At 43.4% G+C, this 15,904-nt stretch overlaps 1 protein-coding gene across 1 annotated transcript in view; it reads left to right on the top strand.

Annotated features, from left to right (window-relative positions):
* The first annotated feature begins 1,088 nt into the window (after positions 1-1,088).
* PRR5L (proline rich 5 like) overlaps positions 1,089-15,904 on the top strand; it is a 41,292-nt gene continuing 26,476 nt past the window's right edge. Inside the window, exons 1-4 of the mRNA XM_061462874.1 lie at positions 1,089-1,341; positions 8,579-8,852; positions 10,195-10,275; positions 13,911-13,959. Coding sequence (XP_061318858.1) covers positions 8,683-8,852; positions 10,195-10,275; positions 13,911-13,959 — 300 coding nt within the window. The 5' untranslated portion in view covers positions 1,089-1,341; positions 8,579-8,682. The remainder of the gene's footprint in view (positions 1,342-8,578; positions 8,853-10,194; positions 10,276-13,910; positions 13,960-15,904) is intronic.

Raw genomic sequence — 15,904 nt, 5'->3', positions numbered from 1 at the left:
GCAGCTTTTTCATCTCCTTATGGACCCCAATTACATGTGTTTTTTTCTTTCAGCGGTTTCCTGCCTGATAATGCTGTAGACTGACAGCCCAACAGAGCAAACTGCATGGGGCTGCGGCTGCCAGAGGAACCTTGAACTGTGAGATCAAAATAAAAGAAGCCCTATCTTTCCAACAGCACATCCACTTCCCCATGCTGCACATTTTATTGGCCATAACACGTTTCTTTATCTGTAGCTCAGTCAGAAGGCAAATCTCGTGCCCAAGACAGGCCTGTGAGAAGGAGTTGTTGACAGGTCCAGCATTTGAGAGCAGCTTCCAGTGCCTTTAGGCTGACAAGAAATGTGGAGAGGGGCTTTTGACAAGGGCCTGTAGTGACAGGACAAGGGGGAATGGCTTTAACCTGACAGAGGGGAGATTGAGATGAGCTCTTAGGCAGAAGTTCTTCCCCCCTGTGAGGGTGGTGAGGCCCTGGCACAGGTTGCCCAGAGAAGCTGTGGCTGCCCCATCCCTGGCAGTGTTCAAGGCCAGGTTGGACGGGGCTTGGAGCAACCTGGTCTAGTGGAAGGTGTCCCTGCCCATGATGGGGTTGGAACTAGACGAGTTTTAAGGTCCCTTCTAACCCAAACCATTCTGTGATTCTGTGACTTCTCGGCCGACTCGGCGAGACCCCCTAGCATCGACCCCGCGCCGGTGCTGTGGGTACGCCCCACGGAGCCCAGGCCAGCCTGCCCTGCCCCGGGGAAGGGCCTCGGAGCTCCTCTGTCCTTTCCTTTCCTTTTCTTTCCTTTATCCTCTCTTCCGCTAAAGGTCAGAAGAATTTAAACTTACTGACTCTACCGGGACGGGCTCCCCTAACTCCTCAGCGCGGGGGGATGCAGCCCCCTGAGGCCGGCCCCGCTCCGCCCGGCCCGGCTGGGCTTAGCCCGGCCCGGCAGCCTTTTGTCTGTGCTGGGAGGAGCCAGTAAGAGGCAGATTGTAAAAATAAAGGCTGGCCGGCGGCCAGGAAGTGTAAAATCCTGGCCGGCTGGTGGCAATTTCGCCAGATCGCGGCGACAAGAGGCAGCAGGTCCGCTGGTCGGTCCGTCGGTCGGTCCGTCGGTCGGTAGCGGAGCGGCCCCTCCTCGCCCCTTACTGCTTGGCGCGGTGGGGCGCGGCCTGCCGCCTGCCTCCCCTCCGAGGGGGCTGCAGTGCGGCGGCTTGGCAGCGGTGCTGACACCAGGAGGGAGCCGTTGGCCATGCGAAGGGGGAGCTTACCCGGTGGTGTCCTGCGGGAAAGAGCGGGCTGAGGCGGTCCCCCGACCTGGCCGTGCCTCTGGAGCAAAGCGCGGGCATAAAACTGGGTAAGTTCTCCTTTTAAAAATATAAAAAACAGACCCTCCGGCTCCGTAGAGCTGCCGAGTGAGTCATTTCCAAACGAAATGTCTCGATCTAACCCTTTTCCCCGCTCAGAAGGCACAATAGTTCTGAAACCGGGGGTGAAGGGAAAGAGGTTTTTCGTCTTCCCTCTTTCTCTAAATAAATTGATCTAGCACGTAGCTGCAGCGAGAGGATTCAAAAGCTGTGAGTACCAGGCCGCCTGTCTAGTAAAGTGAATGGTAGCCCCATCCCTTTCCCTCTTCCCTCTGGCCTATCCCCCGTGATGACGCTACCCTTGTCTCCCTGACTCTCGCTCAGAGCCTCTCTGCCCCAGGAATCTTCACAGTCCTTTTCCTTTTCGTAGCCATAACCTACTTTTCAGTTCCTTCAGCTGCCAAACCCATCCTCTGCTGCCTTCTTCTCTGTGGGCTATCAGCCACGCATCTTGCCATTCAGCACAGATCCTGGTTGTCCTTCCTCAAAAGAAATGCCCAGAGCACAGCTGTATTTTTTTCACCCCTGTGTTTTCCAGTCATATGACAGTTTGTTCATGGAAGTGGGCTATCTCAACTGGAGGGTTGTTTTTGTTTGTCAGCAACAAGTGCTGAGCTTATTATAGGTGATGCTGCAATTTTGTGGTGTGAAGGGTTTCAGTTATGCAGAACTCATTGCTACCTGGATCAGTTATCAAGAGCTGCTTACATCATGTGTATCATGGTATATATGCATGCATGTTTAATGTATATACCCAAGATCTTATGTCACAGTGAGGCAACATGCACAAAACACAGAAGCTGGTGTGTAGTGTTTTCTAACCCAGATTGCCACAGTTGAGCTGTGCAGTAGTCCCTAACGGTATCATCAGCAGAGACAAGACACTGTGCTGTCCTGATAAACTGTCTTTTCTGAAACTAGGAAACCACCTACACAGGGTTCAAAGTCTGTCCTGTAAAGCCTGTGAAGAACTTTGTTAGCATTTAGCATGTATTAGTGGGTGGTGAGGCACTGGCGCAGATTTCCCAAAGAAGGTGTGGCTGCCCCATGAACGGGGCTTGGAGCAACCTGGTCTAGTGGAAGCTGTGCCTGCCCATGGAAGGGGATTGGAACTGGATAAGCTTTAAGGTCCCTTCTAACCCAAACCATTCTGTGGTTCTATGATTCTAAATTAAAATTTCACAGTAATCTAAGACATCGTGCAATCTTGATACACACTTCATAGACCACATATGGCATTCCTGCTAAGATTTTAGTGCCGTGGACTTCTATAACATATCAGAGGGAGGAAAATACTTGGGCTTGAGCACCAAACCTGCTTTTTGGTGAAGCCAGAAAAAATGTTTTTCAGATGTGGATTCTTCTGTGGTTGCCTGTGACGGGTAGATCCTGAATCTCTGATTGAAGTAGTTGTCAAGTCAGGTACAGTGTATTGCACTGGGATCTGCATGGATGGTACCTCCAAGGGGTAGTGCCAAGGGGAGACAGGGAAATTCATGGCCATGTGGGAGTCTTTTTTGATATGTCAGTTTAATAACAATATTTCATTTTGTCAGTTTTACATTAAAGTTAAGGTAACAGTTTCACATTTTTCTTCAGTCTTCAATATAAAATTCTTTGTAATTATTTGTATGCAGTGTGTTTACGGGCCATCTGATATCAGTTGAGACTGATAAGATTTCTAATGTTCATCTTCGAAGTTCAGCTGGAACACAGGTGGTGTTTACCAACTCCTCAATCCCTTTTGGAAGAGTTTCAGTTCCTTAAATTCTGAGCAACCAAAGACACAGACTAGGGGAGATATTTATCCTTTTATCTGAGAAATAAGTACATGTAGCTTCCATTCTTACGGAAAGAGTGAAGGAATGGGACTTGAATGTATCATTAAGGACTTAGAAGTAGCAGGGAAATAAGTACTAGAATGTAATCATTTGTAATTAATTTCATTGTGTTCAATTTTCATGTGACTTTTCTAGCTGCCTGTAGTATTTGTGGATTTATTTTTCCCATAGTGTATGACCTTTGTACTCACTGTTATTCCTGATGTGAATTAAAGTATAAATATACACTGAGTATGTGCTGGGTTCCAGGGCTTGCTCAGTAGAGCATAATAACCGTACTGAACACACAAGATGGGCCTAAGTGCAGCTCAGAGGGTGGAAGATTGTGCTAAGGATTTTAGCAAAACCTCAGTTATGCTAGAGCTGGCTGAGGGTAGGCTGTGACTATCGGCAGGCAAGGTAGCTGCCATGCTTTGTAGTCCCAGGGTTAAAAATTTGGGGGATACTCATGGTTTAAATAACAGCAACAGGAATGTGAAAACAAACAACCAAAAAAGAATGAGAGCAAGAAAGCACAGAGAGATTGTCATTATAGTGGCAGCAGAGATAGTTCCTAAAATAATTGCAGTTGCCAGTGTTTTATTTGATGAAGTGTATCCATCATCTGATTAACATTCCTAGAAAATTAAAAGTGTCATTACATTTAGACTGATACAACTTTTTTGCTTCCGAAACTATGTTTCCCCCTCCCTCCATGCTTCTGCGTGGCACATTATGATAGAATGGTTTGGGTTGGAAGGGACCTTAAAGCTCATCCAGTTCCAATCCCCCTGCCATGGGCAGGGACACTTTCTACTAGACCGAATTGCTCCAACCACTCTCCAGCCTGGCCTTGAACACTGCTGGGGATGGGGCAGCTACAACTTCTATATTTAGATGCCTATTGTTTTGCATGGGATGTGAATTAAGCACTAAAGTTTTCCAGAGACAGATTTCCAAAAGTGTGAAGGCATGAAAGGATGAGGGTGTAGGAAGGCCCATATCATGAGGTTGGGCCCCAGACTGCCTCCAAAATTATTGACATTCTTGCTTTCAGTAACTTCTGACATACATGTAGGACCTTTGTTAGTTATGGAATAAACCTTGATTTTGATCATGTCTTTCTAAAAAGCAGACTTTGTTTATTTTTAAGAAACTGAGCAATAAGAGGAACTGAAAGCGTTGTGTTTTCTTAGAATATAAACTAAGTTCATGTATGTGCAGTTGTGATGACCATAAAGATTTGAAGTTACAGGTTGTAGGCTGCTTTTCTACTTCTCAGTATGGCTGCGTAGCAAATAAATGGGTAATTTTGGTCAGAAATAGTGTTTTCAGATCTTGTCCGTTGAACTTGAATCAAGGATTTTGCCAATCACGTACTTTGTTAAGGATTTACAAGGAGAATCAGGTAACAAAAAGCTGGATGGTTCTCTGCAGATTTTTGTGTCTGAGTTAAAATGAAACCACTCATCATGGGTCTGCAGGCCTAGTACAGCAGGGAGTTTTCTTAAGATTCTGCTGCTTCCACACAATCATTAAAAAATCTGATGTGTGTTGCAATCTTCAGTTTGTGTGGTTTATAGTAATGGCTCATCAATGCACAATTGCACAAAACATATAAAGGAGAGAAAAATGGGCAAGTGTATATGTTTCTTCATGAAGGGGCTGTTCTTTTAACACTAAAAAATGTTTAAATAGCAAAATATCACTTATATCTGGATAACACCACATTCTCTGATGCTGTGTTTCAGGAGACCTGCGAAATGCTTGTTTCATATAATCACAGAATGATTTGGGTTGGAAGGGACCTTAAAGCTCATTCAGTTCCAACTCCCCGCCATGGGTAGGGATACCTTCCACTAGACCAGGTTGCTCCAAACCCCATCCAACCTGGTCTTGAATGCTGCTGGGATGGGGCATCAACGACTTCTGTGGGGATCCTGTGATTTCTCCACTCTTTGCTCTCTTGCTTTAAAGTTACTTTTCCCCCCATCTGCTTTAAATTTACTTTTTGACTAGTGGCTTTTTCGTCTGAATTTGGTGTGAAGTAGTGCTGGTGCAGGTTTTCCTCTAAGGAGCAATGACAGTTGCAGTTTTTGCTGCTCTGTCACTTCCATATGTGGCTGTTGTTCTGTGTCTTGCAGAAAAGGCATCACAAGAATTGAAAATGGTCTGTTTTTTTGTTAAATCTTAGTTACCATGGGCTTTTGTTTGTTTGGCTCAAGATTATCATGAGGGTTCATAACTTGGAGCATTTGCTGTCAACTTTTTCTTTTGGTTATTCTTTCTTCAGTAGAGATCAGTTGATAGAGGTATATTGCCTGATCTTGCTTTTCATCCAGAAAGTCATATGTATTATGGTCTGTTGGGAGGGAAAGGTCTTTTCATCAAATCATTTTATAATGATTTCTCTGTTTGTTTTCATGGTTAAGAGGAAACAAAGGATAAAAAAATCTAGCTTGATGACTGTAATGTTTTTATAAATGCCTGTATCTGTGTGTGTGTTGGAAAAGGATTTGTCTCCATGCTTGATTCTTCTCTTTAAAGATTCAGATTAATCCTTAAAGTGTTTACTCAGATGTGATGAATTACAAGTGGATGAAATAACATTGTTGTCAGATTGACTCATCATCCCCCAGTTGAGAACATTGACTTCTAGTTCTGAAAAGCTTGCTCACTCAAAGACCTGTTTTTTACATGGATTAACATATCTCCCTTGTTAGAGATGTGGAAGGTTTAGAGAGAGCTGGGTTTTGAGGTAATAATCAAAGATAAAAGAAAACAAAGACCGGGGGTAGGGCAGCTGAAAGGGAAAGATCAATCCATCTCTGTTTGACACACTTATGATAAGCATTTTCTCCCAAAAAAGTAGGGTCATTAAGAGAAATGAGAAGAATAGAGAGTGTTTTAGGACATATCAGATATCAAGGGGTTTGAAACCCCCATAAAGCATTGCCCTGGCAGCTGAAGCATATGACAGTGAGAGATTACCTTGGTGAGGTTGTATCTCTTATGCAGTTGATGCACTTCAATTTTCAGGTCTTCATGCTTTTTATAATCAGTGGTAAGAGTGTTGCTTGGTGGCTAGAGCATGCTGCCCACTGGTATCTCTCTTCACTCCATATAAAAGGGGAAAAATAATAATTGCTTCTCTGTAAAGTTTTTTCTAGTTCTGTGGTTGATAAATAATAGGACTGTGATTATTAGCAGTAGATTGTATTTGCTGGTGTTCTAAGAAGCTTTAATGTTAGGAAGAGGAGACTGTAGATGTGAGGGAGTTTGGACGGAAGGCCTCTAGGAGGACAATGTCAGTGAATATTAGTGAAGAATATTATGAAGAAATTCTTCCCTATGAGGCTGGTAAGGTACTGGCACAGGTTGCCCAGAGGAGCTGGAAATGTTAAAGGCCAGGTTGGGTGGGGCTTGGAGCAACCTGGTCTAGTGGGAGGTGTCCCTGCCCATGGCAGGGGGTTGGAACTAGGTGAGCTTTAAGGTTCCTTCCAACCCAAAGCACTCTGATTCTGTGATTCTATAAAGTAACAGTTGTATTACATTTATAACTATGAAAAATATATGCTGTTTTCCTGGTATAAAAATTGTTACGCTAGAAATTTTACTGCCCTGCTAGAAGTGACCTCTCACTTACTCAGCTCCTTACCCTGTCACTTTTGGAGCTATGAGATTACAAACATTGGCACAAGCACTGGTTTTGCAACAGAAGCATCTGTTATGTGTACACTTTGCCTCCCAGGCACCTTTTAGTGTGTTGTAAGAAAAGCCTGCCCCTGACTTTCCAAGGTGCTGTGGCTCTTATCCTCTGATGATTTCTGATGTAGTTAAAATTGACAATAGAGAAATTGATGGCAGGTTGAAAATGTGTGGGCCATGTCTAATGAACTGTTACTTCAAAATGTACACAGAGGACTCTGCTGATCTGGTTGTATTAGTTTACATTTATTCTTCATTTCTAAAAGTTATCACTATTTTTTTTTAATTGGAACAGGACAGCCACAGAATCAACAGATTACTGCCCTTTCAAACAGCAACAGTCAAGACTAAGCTCATATCACGAAGGACTGTCAGGGCTTTGTCATCTCCAAAGACAGCCAGTGGCTGTCTAAAGATAGAAGAAGGTTGCACTTGTAGCCATGTTCCAGTTCCACAGATACCTGTGCAAACTATATTTAATTTGTGGGGGAATAACCACCATATTTAATTCTTGTATATGACCAAGAGTGACAGTATTACACATTTTGGGGCCTTGAAACCGAGGTGTTTTAACTTCCTCAGCGGTGGGGTGCATGGTATCTGTGGCATAGCAAGAGCTTGTGAGAGCTTCGTGGGGGTTTATCAGGATCAATGAGGCTGTGCAGAGGTGGGGTAGCAGAGTGAGCTCAGCATGAAACGGGGCTGGGCGGATGGAAAGAAAGTTGTTCTCCTACATGTGATTTGGGGAGTAGTTGTATTAGAAGCACTATGCAGATAGACAACATTTCTTTGGCTGATCACCTCTGTTTTCATGTCATATTGAAGATGTGGTGGAAAAGAAATGATCTTGCATCTCATGTGCAGTTCAGTTACAGAACTCTTTCCCACCCACCTTTCTCATTTCTCCCACATCTCCATTCTCCAGATCCAACTACGTTGGCTGCTTGTATTCATCTGTAGTGGGAAGATTTCAAAAGAGCTTTGCCAAAGTTTTTTTTGTGATTTAGTTGGGGCTACATATTTGTCTATATGGAGAAGATTATCAGAGTGGAAAATATGGGCATTTTGTATTTGGCCTAGCAATTACTTCTCACTCTGTAGAAGACAAAGTCCTGATTACTCTCAAAGTAATCCAGTTGTCAGATCTCTTTTGCAGAAGTGCCTTATTGTATCCTTTATAGTAATGGACTGATAATGAGTGGGTGTATGCCCTTGCACAACACTTCCCCAAAAAAGCAGGCAATGTGCATCTTTTTTTTCTATTGTTAATCTTTTATTCCTTTCTGGTGAAATACTTTTCTCTTTCTCCAGTTTCTAGTGTTTTATACAGGCTGAATGGCTAACTGTATTTAAAGGTATTTGTAAGGTGCCTCCAGCAGAAATGTTCAGGCACTTCTGTTCTTGCATCTCTGCCAATTGAAATGGAAAGAGAGACCATGCTTGTATTTCTGCCTGGCTGTGTTGGGTCATTATTTAAGGGGCAAGATGGGAAATGGGACTGCTGTTGAAAAGCGCAGAAGATTTGCCCAAATTTGCTGTTAAAAGGTTAGGATATTTCACCGCTCCTTTCTCTGTCTTGCTCTTTTCCTTTCTCTTTGCCTTGCGGGACTGCTTCATCACCTTGCGATGTGTGTTCATGTCACAATCTGACCCCATGGGGGGCTGCTAGTCCAAGGCTGACTCTTTGTTTTTGCTCCAGGAGAAGTCCTAGATTTTGAAGATTCATTGACATCTCTGAGACTAACATTTGGATCTTCAAAAGAAGAGACTTTCTGACGGCCCTACTCTGCTCCAGCTGATCCTATGACTGGAGGGTTCACCGTGGCTCCATCCTTTACTCTCCAGTTCCACAAGATGGGTTCATTAAGAAGGCCCCGACCTCGCTTCATGAGCTCTCCGGTCCTCAGTGATCTACCACGGTTCCAGGCAGCCCGGCAGGCCCTGCAGCTCAGCTCCAACTCTGCCTGGAACAGGTGAGCAGCCCCCTGATAAGAGCCATGCATGTCTTACCTTCATGCTTCAGACTGTTTATGGTGAAGCTTGCCTGTTTGTAAGCACACATGAATTTTTTGGATGCCCAAGCTTTGCTGGCATTGAAAGCCTCTGTGGAGGTAAAAAAAGTAGACCTAGTAGTGTTCAGCCTTCCTTTCGGCCAGAGTTGTTCAGAGGTAACGTCTTGAAGTAAAACAGAAGTGCTCTTTGTTAACAGTTGTATCTTTTAAGTACTATTTAGGAAAATGCATCCTAGCAGTGTAATAATAACCAGTTTCTTAATGCACAATAGGCATTTATCTGCATATTATGAAGCTTTTACCACAGTCAATTTCCTCTGACAACTGCTAAGCTTGTGGCTTCTACCAGCACTTCGTATTACAGCCAAATCCTGTCTGCAGTGTGCATCATGCAGCAGTGGCAATGGGAAAAACAACATGTAGCATGAGGAGTGAAATGTCCCAATCTGATCTAATGGTCTGCTGCTACCAAAAGTGGGTGTTTCGAGCTTCCCTTCTGCCACCAGCTCTGTGCTCTGCAGACCCCTCTCTTGCTCACCTAGCTCAGCTTACTAGTGTCACACAAAACACTGAGAGAGTTAGCTTATTCAGCTTGGAGAAGAGAAGGCTCCTTGGAGACCTTAGAGCAGCTTCCAGTGCCTGAAGGGGCTGAAGAGAAAGCTGGAGAAGGTCTTTTGACAAGGGCCTGTAGTGACAAGACAAGGGGGAATGGCTTTAACCTGACAGAGGGGAGCTTGAGATGAGATATTAGGAAAAAATTCTTCACTGATGTTTGGAAGGGACCTTAAAGGTCATCTAGTTCCAGCCCCCTGCCTTGAACACTTCCAGGCATGCAACAGCCACAGCTTCCCTGGGCAACTTGTGCCAGGCCCTCACCACCCTCACAGTGAGGAATTTTTTCCTCATGTCTGATCTAAATCTCCCCTCTGTCAGTTTAAAGCCATTCCTCCTTGTTCTGTCACTACAGGTCCTTGTAAAAAGTCCCTTAGATCCCCTAAACAGTCATGTGAAGGATTTATCTAGTATGAACATGTTCTTTGTGAACAGTGTCCCTGTAATGACTGTCCCTTGCTTGCTCTAGGCACAAGTTGATGCTGGTTTTGCTCCATCTCCTGTGAGAAATGTAGGTAAATAAGAGTGATTTCCAGAGTAGAAAGAGGGGAAGTATTTAAGTGCAATTAACCTCTCCACCCTATTGCAAGCACTCAGCTTTTGGTGGCTAGCTCACATTGCACTCTTGTGTTAAATCACACTGCTGGCTGTTATTTATGGATGTTGTACTGTCTCATTTCTTTTTTGGCAGTGTTCAAACAGCAGTGATAAATGTGTTCAAAGGGGGAGGCTTGCAGAATAATGAACTTTACACTCTCAATGAAAATATCAGGTAGGTTGCTGAAATGCATGAGAAGGGATTTTTGTCGCTGCTTGTTTGGTGTTTCTTGTGTTTATTCCCCTGCAGAACAGCAATTACAGGATATTGGTGGAAGGAGCAGGAATCGAAGCAAACTTAAGCACAGTTAGGGGATTTCAGTCTTAATTCTTTTTTTTTGCTATGAGGTGCAGTGAATGGCATAGGGCACTTGGATAATGTTTCTCTGACTTGTGTGGATGCATAGCTTCACCAAGGACAGGATGTGTATTGACTCGGACTACAAGGATTTTGTCCTTCCCAGTGGTGTTTGGCTCTTCTGGCTGTTTTTACACATTTTTATCAGGGGATTCAGGGTGGTAATAACGTCTTCTCTAAACCTGAGTTTCTCAGAAATGTGGAGTCTTTAAAATGAAGGCACAACACAACATTTCATATAAAAGCTTGATCTCCACATCGTAATTGCAGGCCAAGACCTGAAAATACTAAGCTTCAAGATATAAAGAAGTTAAGGCCTAACAAATATTTTCCAACACTGATGCTAGTGATGATTGAAAGTATTTTATATTTTTTTAGCATGTGGTTTCGTTCTGATTATTTGGAAAGTTTGGTTAGCATAGATAGGTCTGTAAAGTAAATAAAGAACAATTTACTCTTGGTTCCAAGTGCTGATAAGAGGAGCATTGTCAGAGCTCATGGATGTAGTTCCTCCTCCCTCTCTCTTTCCCACTACATCCATATTCATTCATCATGAATGCTGTTATATAGGTCTCTGCTTCTCCTTTTCTGTCTACCGCCTTCCACCTCTCAATTCCTATGGCAGATTTCCTGAGTGCCAAGTTTCAAGTAGCAATTTAGGCTAAGCACATACTCAGCATCAGTCTAAACTACTCCCTTCCCTACTTTCAAAATCAATGCAGCTTGCAGAGTATGAACTCTCCTACTTGGTCTGGTCCCAAAGGTGAAAGTTAAATATAATTCTTTCTGAGAGCTGAGTGAGGGCAATGTTTGTCTCATGCTTTAGTACTATTTTAGTGTGATCAGGTCAGAAGTCCTCAAGTTAGGTTTAAGTACTTGGAGCAGTCTTAATTCTCCACAAAGATCCTCTGAGAGCTGGAGCAATTCCACTCTGGAGACAGGCTGAGAGAGCTGAGATTGTTCAGCCTGGAGAAGACAAGGCTCTGGGGAGACCTTAGAGCAGCTTCCAGTGCCTAAAGGGGCTGACAAGAAGTTCAGGGAGGGGCTTTTGACAAAAGGGTGTAGGGACAGACAAGGGGGAATGAATTTAAACTGACAGAGAGGAGATTTAGATGAGATATAAAGAAGAAGTTCTTCCCTGTGAGGGTGGTGAGGCCCTGGCACAGGTTGCCCAGAGGAGCTGTGGCTGCCCCATCCCTGGCAGTTCTCAAGGCCAGATTGGGCAGGGCTTGGAGCAACCTGGTCTAGTGGAAGGTGTCCCTGGCTGTGACAGGGTGGCTGGAACCGGATGAGTTTTAATGTTCCTTCCAACCCATACTGTTCTGTGATTCTATTATTCCTTCCCACCCTTGCAGGGAGCAGTACACCAGGCAGAAGAGACATGTTGCCTGGGCTTGGCTCCTGGGACTGGACCATGCTTTCTTCATATTGGTTACTGAAGTGTTGGGAGCTGTGTGAAGAGCAGGAGGTGCTTTGTGAACTGTGTGCACTTTGTAAACAGTGCTGCTGGTGGAAGTAGAAATGCCCTTTTCCACGGACAGGCACTCCCAGGCAGCCCTTGGGAGCACTCACCTTGAAATATATGATTGATGTGTCTGCAGGTGCTCTGAGCATTGGTTACATCTCCAAATGTCATTCTTTAAATAGGGCACTTGAATATTCAAGTAGCTCAATAATGTTCATCTAAGGAGCAAACAGCATGCAACTTCATGTATGTATGTATGCATGCACACCTGCACACAGTGACTCTGGGTGTTGAGGTCAAGCTGGTGCATTTTCTGTATTTGCAGTTACCCATTCCTCTCTTGGGGGAAGTTAGTAATGCTAGGTGCTTCAGGAGCCTTGGCAGATTGTGTACAGAGCTTAGTTATTTGACTGTGGGAAATGCAGGAGAGTTTTACAGTAGGACAGTAATGACAGGACCAGGAGACAAGCACAAGGTAACATTTTGCTCTGGATTGCTGCCACTAAGTAATCTCGCTGTGATTTAATATCTTTTCACTGGATACTTTATTTCTGCCCTGAAAGTCAGTTGTCACAGCAAGAAGAACTGTTAAAAAGTGCTATCAGGAGATGGGATTTCGGGAAGCAGGAGGTGACCTAGCGATGATTAGGAAGAGACCTTTCTGTTGAGCTCTGACTAAGGTGCAAGCCTCTGGTTGTTGGTATACTGTCCTGCAGTGGGCTTGTCAATAAGCTGATAGAGAGCCCATGGATTCTGCCAAAGCCAGTAGAAGACCTTCTGGCAGCCAGGGCCCCAAAGACTTCTCTGGTTTATCTATTTCACAGAAATAGAAATGTGCTTTGAGATGGGTGGGGGAAATATAACCTCTCTGAGGAAGAGTCAAGGCCTGTTGGCATGCAAATTAGTGAATAAGAAGCGTTACAAAGTGGTTAGGGGGGAAAGTTGCTATCAAAATTGACTTTCAGCAAAGATTAGGAAAAAGTGGTGGAGTTTGTTGGTAAGAACCCAGCCTGAGAACTTGATGGTCCCTCGTTCAAAGGCTGGTTTTGAGCACTCTTGATTATACTTCACATTGGTATAAAGCAAAATTCTTTGAACAGGAAAAAGAATACAGTGTATTGCAGTGGAAAGTGCTGGGCATCTTTTAAATTTAGGCAGAATTTCCTGCTACAGAATTTAAGCTCCTAGTCGCTGAAAGCTGGAAGTGCAAATGTACTGAATTCTGTAAGTTGGTTTGGTTTTGGTTTGTTGTTTTTTTTTTTTTTTCTTTCTTTTTTCTTTTTTTTTTTTTTTCCCCAATGCTTCTGCTGTAAAACAACCCTGATTTTTATATCAGGGTTTTGAAATACAACTCTGTTAGAATTTAAAACTTTTACCACAGCCTGTTTTAAAATCCAAAAGTTTTTGTCAGAAATACTCATTTGGAGTGGCTTCTCCTGTCATGAAACACCATTTAAAACACCTCTTGTTAAATTTCTACAATTTCTTTCTTGAAAAATATGCTCTCTTTTTATTTTTTACATGTGGTAGTCATGAGGAAGCTGCAGCTTCTGTTACTTCATTGCTCCTCTCCCTACTTCCAAGACAGATAGACTATCTCTAGGGAAATGAAAGGTGTCTTTGTTTAAACAAAAGCAGAAAAAAATGTGAATTTCAAACTAAATAATTTTAAATTGTCTTCCCAACTTTCTGTGCATTCAGGGGGTAAATGTGTTTTTTTTTTTTCTTGTTCTATATGTATGGCTTATAAATACAGGCCTTCAGGGAAACTGCTTAATTCCTCCATAATTTCATAATATGAGAATAGCCTTTGTGGGCACTTGTAGAGTATATATCTAAATGTAAAAAAAAATTTAACCGTGGCCAAAATAACACATTCCCATATACTCATGTATCTTTGGTAAAACCGGTAGCAACATGTGGATATGCCTGTAAGAAATTACCAGGGATGGCTGTTACTTCATGGATGCATTCCTTCTGTCTACAGACGGCTGCTGAAGAGTGAACTTGGATCCTTCATCACAGATTACTTTCAGGTATTACATGATTTGCTTGCTTGCTTTGAAGGTTTGCTTCTTTCAGCTTTTTAGCCTATAAAAAAAATCAGGAGTCCTTTTGATATGCACATAGCCTACAAGGTCCATTTTTGGTTTCCTAGAGAAGATGATGAAGTTCTGGACATTCTGAATGTGGGCCATGTAGCTTTGGGAGTAATCATATTTATCGGTGTATGTGCTAACTTAAGTGTAATCTTCCTTTGTGCTTCAAAAAGGCTGCAAGTAGCCTGCCAAGGTCAAGAAGGAACTCACTTGAACTTTTAAAAGAAGATGGGTTACCTTCCACATTTTTTTTTTCATCTTATTTGTCTAGTACAGAGAATTCAGGAGTAGGTTTTCTGCAGCAGGGGCTGGCAAAAGGGAAAAAGTAATGGATGTCTGTTGGGGAGGACTAGGGGGAGGGCAAAGAAGGAAGTCCCTATCAGCAGGAAATCAGCCCGGGTACTATTTGCCTTTTAGTGCCACAAATATAAATGCAGCCTGCAAACAAGTGTAAGATGAAGGATGAAGGAAAGACCTGAGCAGTCACAAATGTGAATAAATGTTATTACCTTTGGCTGACACTGTCCAGATAGAGGCTCAAATATAATTACATGAAAGTGTGTTGGATGATTTTTGGGAGAGCACTCATAGCTTTCAGTGTTTTAAGTTGTTCAGTGTAGTGTTGATTAAAAAAAGAAAAGGAGGACGCTCCTGAAAACAAGAGCATTTTCTTTACTGAGAGAATTTCAGTACTTCTTGAAGGGGAAGTACTGCTGCATATTGTGCTTAGGGGGGGGCAGACTAATGTTGTTTCTTATCAGTATTAGAGTACATGACTTCTATCAAGTGAGAAAGAAACTCCTACCGCAGGGGAGTTATGTTTCACTTCTCTGGACCCTATCTGCACAAGTCCTTTTCTGCAGAGGCTGCTGCTGCTGCTGAGTGGTGGGATGTTGCCTAGACCATGAGGGCGGTCTGGTAGAAAAGCTGTTGCACCCATAGCCCAAAGTGCTGGCTTAAGTGGAAATCTGCTACTGCTCCTGCTAATTGAAAAACAGGCAAAGAAAAGTTTGTAACTAAATATATGTGGTGAATTGAAATCTGAAAGGTCTTGATCAGGTACCCAGTGTTAGGCATGGTGTACAATGCTGGAATAAGCAGAAAATGTCCAGAAGAAACTTCATGCACCCATAAGCCAAAGCTTAGCACAGTCCCAAGGGATGTGAGGTGCTGACGTATGGCTGTTATCTGGTTTTGAAAATTCAGAGTGTACTGAAAGAGGCCTGGGTGGCTTCCAGCACTGAGTAAGACACAGCTGCACCTTGTTGCAGCACAAGAGGAACCAGTGACTGCTGGGGACCAGATGGCTTGCAGCACTGGGGCTTGAATGTGCTGTTCTCTTCTTCCAGGCTGTAAACCTCCAGGCTGTCACAGTCACACTGGGGCTAGTGGCTTTAACTGAGACTCCTTATGTTTCTTGGAAGTAGAACTGACAACTGAAGAGACTCACTGCTGGAGGTGGGATATTTGTGTGGCATCGCTCTTTGAAAGCATGCAATGCAAGGCCCTGGCTGCACTCACCTTGGAGTTTGTTCTTCTATCATGCTTCACCTGAAGCTGCTGTTCTCCCACTGAAGCTGCTGGGACTAAAATTTGATTTCTAGGATTTTCTTTATGTCTTTTTTTCTCAGTGGTGAAAGTAGTAACTTGGTTTCCATCCAGCTTAGCCTGAAGCAAAACTCTTGGTGGTGGCAAGTCGTGAAACAAACTGAAATAAAGGCTATTGCAGGAAATGAACTTTTTTTTCTGTGCTGTGAACTATGGTGCAGACTTAGTTCTGATTCTAGACTGACAGCACATGGCATAGAATCAAATGGCATATGATCATAGAAATGTAGAATCACAGACTTGTTTGGGTTGGAAGAGACCTCAAAGCTCATCT

Source organism: Pezoporus flaviventris, unplaced genomic scaffold (assembly GCF_033815535.1).
Source record: "Pezoporus flaviventris isolate CSIRO_AGI_PZ_B2104156 unplaced genomic scaffold, CSIRO_AGI_Pfla_v1 ptg000036l, whole genome shotgun sequence".
NCBI classification, from domain to species: domain Eukaryota; kingdom Metazoa; phylum Chordata; class Aves; order Psittaciformes; family Psittacidae; genus Pezoporus; species Pezoporus flaviventris.
The sequence above is the reverse complement of the archived record's forward strand: the minus strand, read 5'-3'. Positions and strand labels throughout refer to the sequence as shown.